This window comes from Jaculus jaculus, chromosome 16 (assembly GCF_020740685.1).
Source record: "Jaculus jaculus isolate mJacJac1 chromosome 16, mJacJac1.mat.Y.cur, whole genome shotgun sequence".
Taxonomy (NCBI): Eukaryota; Metazoa; Chordata; class Mammalia; order Rodentia; family Dipodidae; genus Jaculus; species Jaculus jaculus.
Genome location: NC_059117.1, coordinates 49,717,446 through 49,735,301, shown reverse-complemented (window position 1 = coordinate 49,735,301; position 17,856 = coordinate 49,717,446). Strand labels below are relative to the sequence as shown.

Below are 17,856 nucleotides of genomic sequence, written 5' to 3'. Positions count from 1 at the left end.
CTCTGCAAATCATGACCCAACATGTAACTCTGACATTCTTTCCGCCCCCTCTTCCGCAAGATTTCCCTGAGCCATGTTGGGTTCATTTTTGGTCTGCTTCAGTGCTGAGGTGTTGGGGGCCTCTGAGGCTTTGGCTCTCTGATTTGGTAGGAGTTGATTTTTCTCTGCGTTGATCTCCTTCCCCTTTGTGATGGTATCCGGTTCACAGGAAAACATCACCCTTGCTAATTTCGCCAGTTGTCCTTAGTTTCAGTTGGGCCCCTTTTGAGGTATGTTGGGGCAGCTCTCTTCTTAGGATCTGCATCTATCTGGAAAAGAGAAGCAGATTCTCCAACGGAGAGTAAGTTAGCACTCAGAGAATTGAGATAACACTTACTTTTTTGATAGACAGTTTGATAGGTGTAGGCCCTCTTATACCCCATGATTGATGGTAGCTTGATATTGTAGAGTGGGCTTGTGTTTGGGTATGGTTCTGACTTGTTTCCCAGCTCCAGCTAAGGGTCTAGTACCACTGAGTGGATCAGTTAGCCAAATCAAGAGCAATTGATTCCTCACCATGGCTGTGTACCACTATTGCACTTGTGTGGGCATCACATCCGGTTATTTGTTGCTAATTAGGTTAAACAATGTGTTGCTTGGACAGATCTTGGTCATTTCCCCCAGTCACCTATGTAGCGCCTTCTGGCACTAGACATGCTGACTGTCTGGGGACTGACTCTCTCCTGGCTTCCAGCCATATCATTCCATTTTACGCGTCAGCTGTGTATGGAGTCTTCAGCAATAGGGTCTTATCACTGGCCTTTGGTGGGTCATCAAGTACTCTGACAGAAGTCTGTCATTGTTTTGGGAAACCTTGTAGGTTTCTCTTATCAAAAGCTCATTGTGGATGGTAGGCCTAAGCTGGAAGTAGGGGTTACAGGTCAGTGTCCACTAAGAAATTGAGGAAAAAGATAACTAATATACAAGAGTTAGAGAGGAGAGAGATAGAGGGGAGAAGGGGAGAGGGAGGGAGGGAAGATGTAGGAGATTTAGGTCAGTCTTGATCCTACCCTCTCCAGTGTCTTGTGGTTCAGGTGTTTCCTGTAAGGGTCTAGTGAAGGTTCAGCCATTTGGTCTGTCTTTTAGGAAGTAGAATTTTATGGTACCATTGCCGTTTGGGTCCGGATTACTGTTTTCCACCCTTTGGTTCCCTCCCCGCCCTCCCATCCATCTTATTGTCTAGTCCATGAGGTTCTTGCTGGGTATGTAAGGCATCTTGGGCAGATTCAGTTTAGGTGTTGCAGATGAATGAGACTATGTGTCGATTTTTTTTCTGTGATTGGGTAAGTTCACTGAGAATGATCTGTTCCAGGTTCAACCATTTTTCCTCAAATTTCTTTATGTCGTTTTTTCTTACTGCTGTATAGAATTCCATTGTGTAAATATACCACATCTTTGTTATCCATTCGTCTAATGATGGACATCTGGGTTGATTCCAGCTTTTAGCTATTACGAATTGAGCTGCTACAAACATGGTTGAGCAAATCTCTCTGGCTTTTGGTTTGAAGGTTTTAGGGTAGATGCCCAGTAATGGTATAACTGGGTCTGTTGGTATTTCTATAGTCAGCTTTTTCAGGAGTCTCCATATTGCTTTCCAAAGTGGTTGTACCATCCTGCATTCCCACCAACAGTGAATGAGTGTCCCTGCTTCTCCACATCCTCGCCAGCATTTATTTTCATTTGACCTTTTGATGTTGGCCATCCTTATTGGGGTAAGGTGGAATCTCATAGTTGTTTTAATTTGCATTTCTCTGATGATTAGGGATGATGAACATTTTCTTAGGTGTGTGTTTGCCATTTGTATCTCTTCCTCTGTGAATTGCCTGTTTAACTCTGTGCCCCATTTTGTGAGTGGGGTATTTGTCTTCTTATTGTTTAGACTTTTGAGTTCTCTGTAAATTCTAGAGATAAGGCCTCTATCAGTTGGATAACCTGCAAATATTTTCTCCCATTCTGTGGGTATTCTATTGGCTTTGCTTATTATATGCTTGTCTGTAAAGAAACTCTTCAGCTTCATATGATCCCAATGGTTGAGTGACTGTTTAAGAACTTGAGCCACTGGGGTTTTATTCAGGAAGTCTTTTTCCATTCCTATATCATGGAAGGTACTTCCTAAATTTTCTTCCAGTAGTTTTCGAGTTTCTGGTCTTATGTTGAGGTCTTTGATCCATTTGGATTTGAGTGTTGTGCATGGTGAAATGTGTGGATCAAATTTTAGTTTCCTGCATGTGGTTATCCAGTTTGTCCAGCACCATTTGTTGAAGATGCTATCTTTTTTCCAGTCTATATTGTTTGGGCCTTTGTCGAATATCAAGTAGCTTTTCAATATAGTGCTGGAAGTCCTAGCCCAAGCAATAAGGCAGGATAAGGAAATAAAAGGGATACAATTTGGAAAGGAAGAAGTTAAGTTAGCGCTATTCGCCGATGACATGATTGTATATGTAAGAGACCCGAGAGACTCCATCCCAAAACTCCTGAAGGTGATTAACTCCTATAGCAAAGTAGCAGGATACAAAATCAATGCACAAAAATCAGAAGCATTTCTGTATGCAAATGACAAAGACACAGAAAAAGAAATAAAGGACATAGTCCCATTTTCAATAGCAACAAAAAAAATAAAATACCTTGGAATAACGTTAACCAAGGAAGTAAAAGATCTATACAATGAAAATATAAAAACTCTCAAAAAAGAAATTGAGGAGGACTTGAAACGATGGAAAGACCTCCCATGCTCCTGGATAGGCAGAATTAACATTGTGAAGATGACAATCCTACCAAAGGCAATATATAGATTTAACGCAATTCCAATTAAAATCCCTGCAGTGTTCTTCACAGACATAGAAAAAATGATCTCAAATTTCATATGGAAAGGCAGAAGGCCTCGCATATCCAAACATATCCTCAGCAAAAGAAATACCTCTGGTGGCATCACCATACCCGATATAAAGTTATACTACAAAGCCATAGTAATAAAAACAGCATGGTACTGGCATAAAAACAGGAGTATAGACCAATGGAATAGACTTGAGGACCCGGATTTTGGGCCAAGCAACTATAGCCATTTTCACAATATTGATCATTCCAATCCAAGAACATGGGATGTTTTTCCATTTTCTAGTGTCTTTTTCAATTTCTCACTTGAGTGTTTTAAAGTTCTCATTGTAGAGATCCCTCTCTTCCTTAGTTAGGTTTATTCCAAGGTACTTTATTAATTTTTGAGGCAATTTTGAATGTGAGCAATTCCGTATTTTCATCCTCCATTGTTTGTTGTTAGTATGTAGGAAAGCTGCTGATTTCTGTGTGTTTATTTTGTATCCTGCTATGTTGCTCAAAGTGTTTATCAGCTCCAACAGTTTGCTGGTAGGGTCTTTAGGGTTCTTTATATATAGAATCATATCATCTGCATATAATGATAACTTGATCTCTTCCTTTCCAATTTGAATCCTTTTTATGAATGTCTCTTGACTTATTTCTATAGCTAGGACCTCCGGTACTATATTAAATAAAGGTTGGGGGCAGGAGAGATGGCTTAACAGTTAAGCGCTTGCCTGTGAAGCCAAGGACCCTGGTTTGAGGTTCAATTCCCCAGGACCCAGATGCACAAAGGGGCACATGCATCTGGAGTTCGTTTGCAGTGGCTGGAGTGCCCATTCTCTCCCTCCCTCTCTCTCTCTCTCTGTCTTTCTCCCTATCTGCCTCTTTCTCTCTCTGTCACTCTCAAGTAAATAAATAAAAATGAACAAAAAAATAAAAAATAAATGTTGGGACAATGGACACCCTTGTCTTTTTCCTGAATTTATTAGAAAAGCTTCAAGTTTTTCCCCGCTTAGTACTAAGTTGTTTGTAGGTTTGTCATGAGTAGCTTTTATAATGTTGAGATATGTTCCTTCTATTCCCAGTTTCTGTAGGACTTTTCCCATGAAGGATGTTGGATTTTGTCAAATGTATTTGCTGCACCTGTTGAGATGATCATGTGATTTTTGTCCTTCAGTACATTTATAGAGTGTCCTGATTTGTGTATGTTGAACCATCCCTGTACCTCTTGGATAAAGCCTACTTGGTTGAGGTGAATAATCTTTCTGATATATTCTTGCATTCTGTTTGCCAATATTTTGTTGAGAACTTTTGAATCTATGTTCATGAAGGATATTGGTCTTTAATTTTCTTTTTTTTTGTTTTGTCTTTGTCTGGTTTTGTCGTCAGGGCAATGCTGACTTCATAGAAGGAGTTTGGTAGAAATTCTTCCTTTTCTATTTTATGGAAAAGTTTGAGAAGCAATGGTATTAGTTCTTCCATGAAGGTCTGGTAAAATTCACCAGTGAATCTGTCTGGGCCTGGACTTTTTTTTAGTTCAGATACTTTTTATTTCACTTGGATCACCACACTTGTTATCGGTCTTTTTATTTATTTATATTTTCAGAACACAATGAATGGGCATTATTTCGGTATGCATCCACATTTCAGCATTTAGTGGTCACACAGCAATGTGGCAGGAGGCCAGGCCCACCATTGACCCTGAGCTCCTTCTTGTCCCCGCTGAGGTCTGAGAAGCAGTAGCACCGAAACTAGAGTCCTCCAGTCAAGGTCCTCTTGTTCCAGTTGTCAGGTTCCACACTAAACCCACCGGATGGTCAGGGTGACCTCTGAGCCCTGCTTCAAACCTTCTTCAACAATGTTTAAAACAAATCGATTACTGGACAGGGGAAGGGCTCAGTGGAGCCATATGCCTGCATGTGTCACCATGGGCCATTCTCCAGGTGTAACCACGAGCTCTCTCAGTGCTGGCAGGTCTAAGTCACCCTCATCAAACCTGAGCTGACGGCGCATCAGCTGAGGGTGACCGCAGGCTGGTGGTGAGTAAGGAACAGTTCCAGAACCACGCGAGGGAGGCCGGCCACTTCCGACCTTATCTGATGGCATCTGGCCACAGCAAAGGAGTGGCGTGAAAGTGTTGGGTGGTGATGGGAAACAGGAAGTGGAGGAGAGAGAAAGCAGCACCCCTCGGTAAAGGTGGTGGGAGGAGAAGGGGAAGCCCTGACCTTCTCACCCAGGGCCATTTCAGAGCGATCAGAGGGTTACAATTGAGGCCTTGGCCAAGGGTGGGAGTGGAGGAGGGTGGGGACAGGATAATGGCTTGGAAGAGGGTGTCCTTACAACTTAAGAAAGTAGGGGTACAGGTCAAGCACCCCCCAAACCCAGCAGTAGTGCCACAGGCTGCTACCTGAAGCCTTCCTGTGTCCTTGAAGGGGCCGCCACGCAGGGGGCAGTGGTGGGAGGACAAGGCAGGGGAGAAGGCAGACCCAGGCCATGTGACCAGCAGCAAGGTGATTGTGTGACGTGTCAGTTCACAGTTGTGTGAGATGTGCCCCACCGCTCCTGATGGGAATGGACTCAAACATACCTTTTCGATCCCAGAAGTTCAACTACATGGACAGTGGTTACACTTGACAGGATGGTCTGTTTCATAGCACAACTTAGAGGTTTCAAATGGATAAAACAAATTAGTATCATGTACAGTATGTTAAGATCAACTGCCTTTGAATGGCAGTTTCCTTTCCAGTACTCTGAGGTCTACAAGATGTATCTAGAAAATGCACTACTGTGGAAAATGCAGGCTGCTTAGATTGGATGGGGCAGGGCCTGGGGCTCTGAGAGATGAGTTGCTGTAGCACTGTCCTCTTGACGGCTGAGGGAGTTTCATGTTCTCTTTAGACATCACGAGGCGCCGCAGCTCTTGCAGGGTGACTTTGATGCCGTAGGAGTTCTGCCACTTGGCTAGCACGGATGTGGCTCTTGGGTCCACCACTCCGTTCGAACAGTTTACTCCATTCACATTAATTTTTGTTACAAATCTTACAAAGGGTGGTGCTTCTGAGTGTTAAGGTCCACATTCTATTTCAAGGCTGTATATTCAGTTTTCATGGATTGTCCGAGCCTGTGGTGGCTGCCATCTTGTGTCACTGTCGCTCCTACAGGTCTGTTTAAATGGTTTATCTCATCTTGATTTAATTTTGATAGGTCATATGTATCAAGTAAATCATCCATTTCTTTCAGATTTTTAAAGTTAGAGGTGTATATATTCTTAAAGTATGTCCTTATGATTTTCTTAATTTCTTTGGTATCTGTTGTAATGGTGCCTTTTTCCATCTCTGATTTTATTAATTTTTGTCTCTTCTCTCTTTCCTTTTGTCAGATTTGCTAAGCATTTATTAATCTTGTTTATCCTTTCAAAGAACCAACTCTTTATTTCATTGATTCTTTGGATTTTGGGGTTTTTTGGTTTCTATTTCATTAATTTCTGCCCTAAAATTTATGATCTTTTTCCCATTTATTGATTTTTGGTTTGACTTGCTCTTCCTTTCCCAACACCTTAAGGTAAAGCATTAATTTTCCTTTTTACTTTTGAACTCTCAAATTACTTAATATAGGCATATAGGCTATAATATGATATAAATAATATAATATAAGCTATAAGTTTCCCTTTTAGGACTGCCTTCATTTTGCCCCAAAGGATTTGGTATGTTGTATTTTCATTATCATTTCATTCTGTGAAATTTATTGATTTCCTTTTTGATTTCTTCAATGGCCCACATATCATTCAATAGTAGACTGTGTAGTGTCCATGAATTTCTGTATGCTCTGTAGTTTTTCTTGTTGCTGATTTGTAGTTTAATCCCACTGTGGTCAGATAGGGTACAAGGGATTATTTTAGTTTTCCTATATTTGTTAAGATTTGCTCAGTGTCCTAATATATGATCCATTTTGGAGAATGTTCAATGTGCTGCTGAGAAAAATGTATATTCTGAAGCATTTGGATGGAATGTTCTGTAGATATCTGTTAGGTCCATTTATTCCATGACATCATTGAATCTAGGTGTTTTTCTGTTTATTTATTTATTTTCTGGGATGACCTGTCAATTAATGAGAGTGGGATATTGAAGCCACCCACTATAAATGTGTTTGGTGTAATCTGTGACTTTAAGTCTAGGTATTATTTGCTCTCCTTCATCCATTCTACTGTTAAGGCTTTCCCCAAAGTTTTTTTATTTGGCTGACTGTGTTTTTCAGTTCTACAATTTCTGCCTGGTTTTTCTTTGGTATTTCAATTTCCTTACTTGTGTCTTATAATGACCTCCTTATTTCATTAAGCTGTTTTCCTGTGTTCTATTGGAATTCCTTCAGGAGTTTGTTTTCTTCTTTAATTCCTTTGTTTTCTTTTTTGACTCCTTTGATTTCTTTGAGTATAGATAATTTTTTTTTTTTAATCTTTGTCAGGTATTTCATCTAAAACAGTCTCATTAGGGGGTCATTTCTGTTGGATTTATAATTTTTGGTTGTGTTGTATTGACTTGACTCTTTGTGTTTCTTGTATTATAATGTAGTTATTTTTGTATCCTGAGTTGATTTGATGTTTGGGTTTTCTAATTATCTGTGATGCCCTTAGAGGTTGAAATCCAACTTTATGCACCTTCAGAGTAGGAGTTTGAGGTGCCAAGTACAGCTCCTGTATTCCAATCCAGCCTCAGAAGTAATCCTAGGTATTGAGTTTGCTTGCTATTCAAGTATTCTCGTAGGCTGGGTATAGCAATTTAATGAAAAAATTTGAAAATTCAACTGAGCAATATATATATTCAATAAAAACCAGCACAGAGTATGCAAGTGTTGGGATTGAAACAAACAGATAATCTTATAAAGCCAAAACTCCTGAGGGTGTGTGTTGCTCTACACACTTAATCCTGTCAGCTGGGAGGTTGAGATTTCTGTTCTTAAATGGGTTCCAGGTCAGCCTGGGTCTGACTCAGATCCTGCCCCCAATAATGACAGAATAAAAAGACAGAGGCCCTATGAATCTGAAACCATCAATAGCAACAACACTCAACCCCCAAATACAGCTTGAGAATGGTAAAGCCAACCATGAATATGTAACCCATAACCTTCCCTGACATGGAAAGAGAGATTATCACTTCCAGTGCAGGCCTATGCACCTGTTTTTATGTAAGTCGGCCTTGTTACCTTTTGGAGCAGCTTCATATCTCACCCATGCTGAGTGCCCACCTCAATCCCTCCATGTTGTGCTGGGGATCTAGTGTTCTGCTCAGCCATGCTAGATGCCATGCTGTGGGGGCTGAATGCTTTCTCTGGGGGTTCCTGGTTCTGGGGGTTGGGGAATGGAAGAGTGCAGGGAACCTGACTTTGTACTGGAACTGCTCAGCTGGTTCTTCCTGTATCCCCTTCAGCATCCTTAGCCGATCCCTGCTGTCTCCCCTTCAGGTCTGATGAGATTGGAAAATCCCCTTCTTTGGTCTTTGCTCCTGTAGGTGGGCACCAGGCTAGGTGGACCTGCAGGGCCACTAACTAAATACTTTTTTAAAAAATTAAATGGGGGTGGGGAGCTGGAGAGATGGCTTAGTGATTAAATGCTTGCCTGTGAAGCCTAAGGACACTAGTTTGAGGTTCGATTCCTCAGTACTCACGTTAGCCGGGTGCAAAAGGTGGTGCATGCATCTGGAGTTCATTTGCAGTGGCTGGAGGCCCTGATGTACCCATTCTCTCCCTCCCTCCCACCCTCTCTCTCTCTCTCCCATAAAAAAGGGTCAGTCCGTTGCGCTTGCCTCAAAAAATGGTATAATGTGGGCTGGAGGGGTGGCTCATCAGTTAAGGACACTTGCTTGCAAAGCCTGGTGGCCTGTGTTTCATTCCCTAGTACCTACTTAAAGCCAGATGCACTAAGTGGTGCACATGTGTCTGGAGGCCATTTGCAGTGGCAGGAGGCCTACTGCACTGATTCCTAATTCCTCCCTTCTTCCCCCCCTTTCCCTCTCTCTCTCTCTCTCTTTCTCTCTCTCTCCAAGAATAAATAAATAAATATCAAATGGTATAATGTGTCAGACTCCTAACTGGGACACAAAGTGCAGGTGGGGAAAGACTATGAAGGGGAGGGGTTGGATTGGAAAGGCCTCTCAGCAGAGGACACATTTGGGCTTACAGCTGTGGAGCTGTGTGACAAAGAAGCAGTATGAGATGGAACACAGCACTCACTATCTAAAATGGAAATGGAAAAAAGAACTCTTGAAAATATCTTGTCTACCTTCAGAGGAAATTCTAATATGAAAAAAAAAATCTCACATGAATTCAAAATTGCTGCCAGGATTGTCTTGAAGATCTAGAACCATCCTTAGTGGGTGGATGAGTAGGTGTATGGATAGATTTATGGGTGGATGGTTGTAAATGTCTTAATGAGTGAACGTTCCTAATCCTCCCCCCCCCCCAAATTTCTCACTTGTGGCCGTCTGTGGAATCATTGAAAGATGATTCTCTCTCAGAAGACACAATGTATGTCTGGGTCAGCATTTCTTTTTTTAATAATGTTGTATTCATTATTTATTGATGTAATTGAGAGAGAAAGGGAGTAAGAGAAAATGGGCATACCAGGGCCGTCAGCCACTTCAAACAAACTCCAGACACATGCATCACCTTGTACATCTGGCTTGTATGGGTCCTGGGAACTTGAACCTGGATCCTTTGGCTGGGCAGGCAAGTGCCTTAACTGCTAAGACATCTCTCCAGCCCATGGTTCAGCATTTCTGACCCAAAACTATTTTGTCCATCCTGATAGTCAAGGTGGCAGTTTGTTTTACGTATTGTTTGTAATTCTTTTCCAGAGAGGTAGTAGTTTGTGGCCCATTTCAACTGAATGTGCTAAATGTTTGGAGTTTTTATTTTATTTTATTTCATTTTATTTTATTTCATTTTATGACAATGATCACAGCAATCCTCCTCTTACCAGGCAGGAAGCACTACTCGCGGCAATCAGTGAAAAAGACGCAAACATTGCCTTGCTAGAATTGTCTGCCTCCAAGAAAAAGAAGACCCAGGAAGAAGTCATGGCCCTGAGGCGGGAGAAAGACCGACTGGTGCATCAATTAAAGCAGCAGGTGGGGCGTCCTGCACGAAAGGTGTGTCTTGTTCGGTTTGGGGGCCTCCCTGGGTATGTCCTCTGGGTTTTGCCTGTCTTCATTTTCCCATGTCCATTCTGCAGGCTCAAACCAGGTAGGACCCAAACGGCCTGGACTCTTGCTGGAGCCATGATTGTGCTTTCCTGCGTTTATGTGCATGTGGCTGGGCTTATGTGGTTTGCCATCAGTGCTGCTTCCTTCTGTTATGTTAGCATCACTCCCTAGAAATAGCTCTCGTCTCTCTTCCTTCCAGTAGACTCGGACTTCCATTTCAATCACAGGAATCCTCAGTAAACTTGGGGCACCTTCTTTCCTGTTGGACCTGTTACCTCTGTCTTCTCACTTCCTGGGCCCCAAAAGTCACTCCCCTCCTCCAATTAAGGTTCTGTTCTCTCTGTCTTCCCAGCTTTGGCTCATTGGTAGTTTTCTCTGGGATCTTTCCATTAAGAAACATCTCCCAGCTTCTACTATTGCCCAAGTGGGCCTATAGACCTCCCTGCCATTATTCAGTCTGTTTTATTTTTTTTTTCAATCTTTTATTTTTTTTTTTTTAACCCCTGTTATCCTGTGTTTCTTCCATGGAAGGAGAGTTCCAATCCTAACTTGTATGGAAAGCTCTTTGCTTTTTGGTGGGTTTTCTAGAAATGGCTTCAATAATAATAATTATAACAGAAATATATTAGAAAATTGATCTGAAATCTATAATGTGATTTTTATTTTCTCCATTCACAACTTGGGAAAGGGCTTAGGATATAGCTTACTGGTATGGCACTGGCCCAGTTGGCACAAGGCCTTAGGTTCTATCCCTAGCACTGAGGGGGCAAAAATCACATCTCATATGTAACTCAGACTCTTATGTCATTATAAAACCTACTCGGTTCAATGGTCTGTGGCTTCCACATCTTAGCTAAACAACATGTGGCTCTGAAGCTCTTTAAATGGCACCTTGTTACTATCTAGAGTGTCCACATGGATTTTGTCCCTATGACTAGCTCTCTGCCTGCAAGGGTGATCTGTGTTGAGCACAGTATGTGGAAATAAGCCCCCTTACCTTACAATTAGGGTCAATTCTCTCCCCCCACCCTCACAACTCAGGAAGGATAAGGCATTTTTCCAGCCTTAAACCAGAGACCATTTCTCATGCTATCTTGCTGAAAGACAGAGAGAGACCACTGCCATGCCTGGGCACCTTCTCCTTGCAAAAGGGAGGGTCTCAGTTGCTGCCCAACATTGGGGTCATTCACATAGTGGCATGCCTCGCTAGCACTGGCCCCACAGCTCAGGGCCCGCTTACATCTGACCTCTGTTTGGGGCTGTGCATCTTTTACACTGGGTTTCCAACCACTTGGCCATAGAAAGTCAAGATAAGCCTTCTTTGCTTTCCCCCTCATTCCCTCCCTGTGCGCCCTCCCCTCTTGCACCTAACCATTGTAGCTTTCTCCTACAGGTTTATAGACCTAGGAAACAACCCCTGAGCTCGAATATACCATGCACTTGTGATGCTGGCTACAGCCCAGATTTTACGGCCAAGTACCACGGGTCCAGCTACGATGCATACATGATCCCAAGGTCTCAGGTCAGTCAGCTGCTAAGGAGACACGCCCACCACGGGGGAATGAGGGTACATAAGAGCCACATCTTACCTTGGTCTTCAAGATTTTCTAGTGCCCAGTGGCCACAGGTGATAGCATCATTCCATGGTTTGCAATGAGTTCTCTCTCTCTCTCTCTCTCTCTCTCTCTCTCTCTCTCTCTCTTTTCTTTTGAGGTAGTTTCCAGGGTGACTTTGAACACATGGCAGTCCTCCTACCTCTGCCTCCCCGGTGCTGGGATTAAAGGCGTGTGCCACCACACCCAGATCTTCATATTTATGTATTTTCCATTGTTTCAAAACTTGGTGACCTTTGTGGAATAGCCTGGTATGGCTGCAAAATCAGAGTGCTACTATTAATAGGGACTTATTTTTCTCTATTGACTTAATACTTTTCTCCCCATTTTGCCCCCTACTTTTTCCCAGTAATGTTTAAGCTGCCAAAAAAAAAAAAAAAAATCTTTCTCAGCATCATAAAATAGCACTCCCAGGTGCCAGTAAGGGTTGAGTGTAGCTCTTCAGATTGCTCCTGGGAAGCTGCACAAAGCCTTCATTCTTTGAGACAGGCTCAGCTTGGGGACCATGGGGCACATTTGGGAAATACCAGCTATGTGGAGTTAGGATCCTACCTGGACAGGGGTAGGGTATGAAAGATTGCTTTGGAGAAAAAGACAGTGAAGGAGGGAGGGTAGATTTAGGTTTGAAATCCTTACTGCAAGACATCCCATGAGTTTAAGTATCTTGATTGCAAGTGGTGATGATTCTAAGGGTGCTGGCTCACATACTTGCGAAAGCAACACTAACTCTGTTTATTGAGCTTGCTGTGGGCTAGGTTGTGTGTCCAGGATCCCTCAGGATTTTGTTCCCAAGTCATCAGGGCAATCCTACAAGTGGGGGCCAGGATTATTTTTTTCAGAGTGGCGTAACTCAGGAACTGTGCAGCTTGTGGTAGGCTTCAGTCTTTAATGTATACCAGGCTCCACATGTACCCCACCAGCTGCAGGAAGAAAAAAGTAAGAGTAAAATGTGGAAGGGTAGTTCCAGAAATGGTGAGATTTCCCTCATCTTCATAAGCCTGAAGTAGGTCCCAAAACAGCCAGGTAAGATGCCAAAACCATGCCAGCCATTCACAAAGGGTGTGTTCTGCCACTTAGCCCCATGAAGACTGATGTCCAGTGCTTGTAAGCACTCACCACGTGCTAGGCATAGGTCTTGGGTCTTTGCCCTCATTTGCTCATCAGCTGCAAGGAAACTGCCCATGTTCTTAGAGGGGAAACGTTTGTAGTTCAGAGAGGCTAAAGCCTTACTTAGACCACTCAGGTGGATGTGCCATTAGTCCGGAAAAGTGCCAAGTGATCTTCACTGATGATATCCATAGTTGAAAGCCTTAAACAGGCTCTTGTTTCTTGCACTGGATATCTGAGTGACCGTGGCGATCCAGTGTTCATCTGTACAGCGCGCCAGTACATGGATTCAAAGAGTTGTTTTGAAGTGCAAAGTGTTCAGTGTGCTTTTTTATACCAGTTCTGCCAGCTACTGCCACAGCTACTCGTGACCGGCTGACTCTTAGTTCTACGGCTACGCGGTGGCACTGCCAGCCCTCGGGTGTAGTGTAATGTGAATTTCGTGATCACTGTAGTGCACACAGCTGGAAGTTAGAGCTCGCTGCAAGCACACTGCTGAAGTGTGGCAGGCAGCACAAGAGGTGCCGGCCCCTGGCCCTCCTCGTCCTGCTCCGCCTGTGCTGAGCAGATGGACCAGGAACCCTAGACCCCAGCTCCTAGCTCACTCTGAAGAGGCCCATAGTGTGCATGACATTGCCTTGGTTTGGGGGCATAGGCCATGAAGATATCAGTTAGGGAAGAGGAGTCCCAGAACTCCCCTATATTCACCTTCATGGCTGACTGGGTTGATCAGACCTCTCTGGGGATGAGGGGAGGCTGTGGCCAGTCTGCTCCATGTCTGAGTAAGAAGGGGGAAGGGGGTTGATCGGTCGTGAGAGATGCCATGTTCTTTAGGCTGCTTTTTAGATCAAAATTTCCTTCTTTTATATATTTTCTTATTATTTATTTATTTGAGAGAGAGACAGAGAGAGAGAGGCAGAGAGAGGGAGAAAGAATGGACATGCCAGGGTCTCCATCTGCTGGAAATGAACTCCAGAGGCATGTGCCACCTTGTGCATCTGGCTTACGTGGATCCTGGGGAATTGAACCTGGGTCCTTTGTCTTTGCAGGCAAGTGCCTTAACCACAAAGCCACCTCTCCAGCCCTGGATCAGTGTTTTTTATGCAGAAAATCTCTCCACTGTCTACGCCTTCCCAAGCAGTTCATTCCTTGATCAACATAGCCACTGTACCGTGTGTGTGTATGTGTGTGTGTGTGTGTGTGTGTGTGTGTGTGTGTGTGTGTGTGTGTGTTCAGGATCAGTAAGTCACCTATCAGGTAGATAAAAAGTTATAGACCAATCAAAGGGAGCAGAGGGGTGCCAGGGCAGACCTGGGACTGCTGACAGTTATTTAAATGGGGTAGATGGGGAGAAGCGTGAGCACGGGCTACAAGGAGGGGTCCCTACAGATGTCTTTGTGGGGATTATTCCACGTGGGACAGCCCATCCATGGCATGGGGTTCAGGAAACAGCAAGCTGGCCTTTGTGCTTCTGAGGGTGAGGAGCTGCACTGTAGCAGCAGTGGCGGGGCGGGTTCCAGAGGGCTCTTTTGCGGGATCTGCTGAGAATCATCTATTTGCAGGCAGAAAGTCTTCTCTGGCTTGCAGCCTGAGAGCAAGGCCAGGACCTACCTGCCTGGTGAGCCTGCCTTCCACGTCCAGAGCTACAGCCTTCCAGGAACCCTGACAGCTCAGCTGGAACTTTTAAGAAGTATTGCCATTTCCATTAAAGCCATAAAAAAGAGCTTACTTTAGAATCCACCTGTCACCTCGCTGAGACTTGGGGGGGGGGGGCTTGAGGACGAGATCTGCATCATGCCGTATTCCCACTTCTGCATCCTCCTTGCTACAGCCAGCAGTGGCTGGGACTAGGAATACGGCTGGCTACTAGGTCAGCCATTTCCCCACTTCAGTTCGCAGAAATGGATTCTTTTCATACAAGTGTGTCTGTTTCATTTTGCACTCATCAGTGACCCTCACTGCTGAACCCCTTCCTTGGTTCCCCCAGGTGTTGGGGCACACTCATCCAGTGTCACCTGCCTTGTGCATCCCAGTCCCTCTGCCTGCTATATTGCTCCCTCTAATTAATATCTGCTCACCACTCCATCTCACTCCAAATTTCTTCTTCAGGGAAGCCTTCAGGAAATTTCTCTATTGAATCAAATTCTCCAGTTTGGCCCTACATACCTATTTTATAGCACTTGTTAACAGTTGAAATTTTGTGTGCATTTAATTTTTTTTTAAAAAAAATTATCATTTGAGAGAGAGGGGCAGAGAGAAAGAGAGGGAAAGAGAGGCAGATAGAGAGAGATGGGCACGTCATGGCCTCCAGCCACTACAAACAAACTCCAGACACATGTGCTACCTTGTCCTCCTGGCTTACATAGGTCCTGAGGAATCAAACCTAGGTCCTTTGGCTTTGCAGGCAAGTGCCTTAAATGCTAGCCATCTCTCTAGCCCTTGTGTGCATTTTTTATGATGATTTAAATAATAATAATTATGTTCTCTGAAAGTTTATTGCCATATGAGGGTTTAAAAGATGACATTTTTGTTCATCAGCACAATGGCTGACTTAACATAAGCACTCAGCAAATACCCATCAAATATAGAGAAGAAGGAAGGAAGGAAGGAGTAGAGAGGAGAGGGAGAGGAGATGAGTAGAGGGAGGGAAGAAGGAAGTAAGGGAGGAAGGAAGGGAGGGAGGGAGGGACTAAGGCAACGTTTTAAGAAATGGGACATTTGTGGCCTCAGAATCCTGTCACTTTTAGATCAGATTTCATGTCACATTTCCCACTCCAATGTTCAAGACTCCCTTCACCGGTCCTTTTTTATTATTTTTCTTTTGGTTTTTCAAGGTGGGGTCTTGCTAGCCCAAGATGACCAGGAATTCACTATGTAGTCTCAGGGTGGCCTTGAACTCATGGCAATCCTCCTACCTTTGCCTCCTGAGTGCTGGGATTAAAGGCATGCACCACCACTTGGGTTTTTTTTTTTTTTTTTTTTCTTCTTCTTCTCTTTCTTTTTTGGTTAAGATTAGGGTTAGTCACCAGTCTCTAGGAGGTGGTACAGAGCTACTGACCACTCAATTGTGTCTTTCCCTTTCTTGCCCCATCACAAGACTGTTCAAGATGATGCCTTGTCCCACATCTGAAGCATTTAAGGGGTGACTAATTTGAACCTTTTCTCTAAATCTCTTCACCTTATTCGACTTTAAATTCCTTCCCTTGTCTTGGATGCTTCTTGAATAAAATGTCACATAGTTCCCAGATGTAGCCGAGAATTCTTGTTATGTAGGGAGCCCCTCGATTCTGTCCCTGGAAACTTCTGAGCGCTTCATAAATCAATTTGCCCAGAAATACCTTAACTTCTCTTAAACATCTGTCAGGAAAGGCAGAGGTGATATGAAGTGAATTCAGAAATTCCAACTATGCCTCACAATGAAAGGATCTTTACGACACTCCTTGGGTGCTGACATGGGCTTGTTTTTTCTGAGGTGAGAGAAGCCTACAGCTTAAACTTTCACTTCTTGTTGCATGAAAAGAGATAAAAGATTAAGCCCAGTATGGTAGAGCAGGCATCTAAGTTGATCCAATTGTTGTTTCCTCTCATTTCTGTCCCTGAATGAGCACACACCTCTAACTCTAATGTTTTACTATACGTCTTCACAACAACACAATCTGGCTTCCAGATTTTGGTTTAATTTGGAGAGAGTCCTCTCAATTTGGAATGGGTTAAGTTTTGATTTTTTTCCCTTTTTCTAGGAGTCGTGTTCTAGAAATTATCAAAAATTACTATCTTTCCATCTTTACAGTGCCTTGAATTCAACCATCCCCCCTGCCGCTGTACCCCAAACTCTTTTTCCTTTGCCCTTGCAGAAAGGGCTGACTTCAAAATAATTAATTCTGAAACCATTGGATTTGCCTGCTGCTAAAGGGTTTTTGAAGAAAGCTTAAATCTAAATCTTACCCCCTAAGCCTTATTCCCAAATGCTTCCCTGTTGCCGGAGCCCTGATAGGCACACATCCTTGATGAAAATGCCTTCTTAAATGAGGGCCAGACACCATTGTTTAGTGAAAATTAGAACCAGCTTATTTCTCAGAACCAGTTAGAATACTTGAGAGATCAGAGATAAATTGTAGTTGGTTTTTGTTTTCCTTCTCCCTCCCCTGCCCCAGATCTGGGTGTTGCTTTGGGCCACAGGAAACACACCGGCAAGGAGGGAGCCGGTAAATGTGTGATAAGGAGACAGGTCTGCCCTCCCCTGTTTCCTGGACAGCTAGAAGGGAGCACCTGCATCGACATTAACATTCGGATGGCCACATCAGGCCAGCACAGAGTCATCTGTTTGAGCAGAGTCCTCCCTTCCTGCCTGGGTTGACTAAAAGTAAAGACTAGGGCTGCTAGAGAGATGGCTTAGTGGTTAAGGCACTTGCCTGCACAGCCAAAGGACCCAGGTTCGATTCCCCAGGCCCCATGTAAAGTGTACAAGGTGGTGCACACATCTGGAGTTTGTTTGCAGTTGCTAGAGGCCCTGGCATGCCTATTCTCTCTCTCTTTAAAAGTAAAGACTAGCCAAAAAGAGGATGCAGAGCACACAGAGGCTGTCCTGGAATGTGTTCTAGAGAGAAAGATGTGATTCTAGTCAAAACTGGGCATCAACAGGGGTAGGCCAGTGCTAAAAGGAGAGCATCAAGAAATTGATTATTGGTGAGGTCATTCTGTCCCCTTCCTCTGACCAAGGGGCTGTGGCTGTCCTCTTAAACTTGTCCCACATCTTATGCAGATGACTCTTAATCACCCTTGTAGTTCAGGAGGTAAGCACAATTAAGCAGCAACAGGAGGGCTCCTTGCAGTAGGGTTCCCATAGCCTTGTGTTATGCTTGGATCCCATCCAGAGAAGCTTGATTTGACACCAGCATTGTAATGCATCACAGGCCTGCTCCAGATCAAATTGCCAAGATGCAAGCGCATCAGTTTGCTCCATCAGATTCATTTTAGGTTAAGCTGCTCCTATCCCCTTGGTAGAATCTAACCACCTCCCTGTCTCTGGATTCAATGCACAGTGTCTACAGGATGCTCTGGAGGCCCCCGCCCCCCTTGACAAGACT

The 17,856-nt window shown here is 43.7% G+C and overlaps 1 protein-coding gene and 1 pseudogene across 14 annotated transcripts in view; one reads left to right on the top strand and one right to left on the bottom strand.

Annotated features, from left to right (window-relative positions):
* Erc2 (ELKS/RAB6-interacting/CAST family member 2) overlaps positions 1-17,856 on the top strand; it is a 1,023,973-nt gene that overhangs the window by 725,724 nt on the left and 280,393 nt on the right. For 10 of the 14 annotated variants that reach the window (XM_045136003.1, XM_045136010.1, XM_045136006.1 and 7 more), the window contains one exon: positions 9,827-9,995. In XM_045136003.1, coding sequence (XP_044991938.1) covers positions 9,827-9,995 — 169 coding nt within the window. The remainder of the gene's footprint in view (positions 1-9,826; positions 9,996-17,856) is intronic. The other 4 variants (XM_045136012.1, XM_045136011.1, XM_045136008.1 and 1 more) reach the window with 1 other exon arrangement.
* Positions 5,636-9,212, bottom strand: LOC105943669 (annotated as a pseudogene).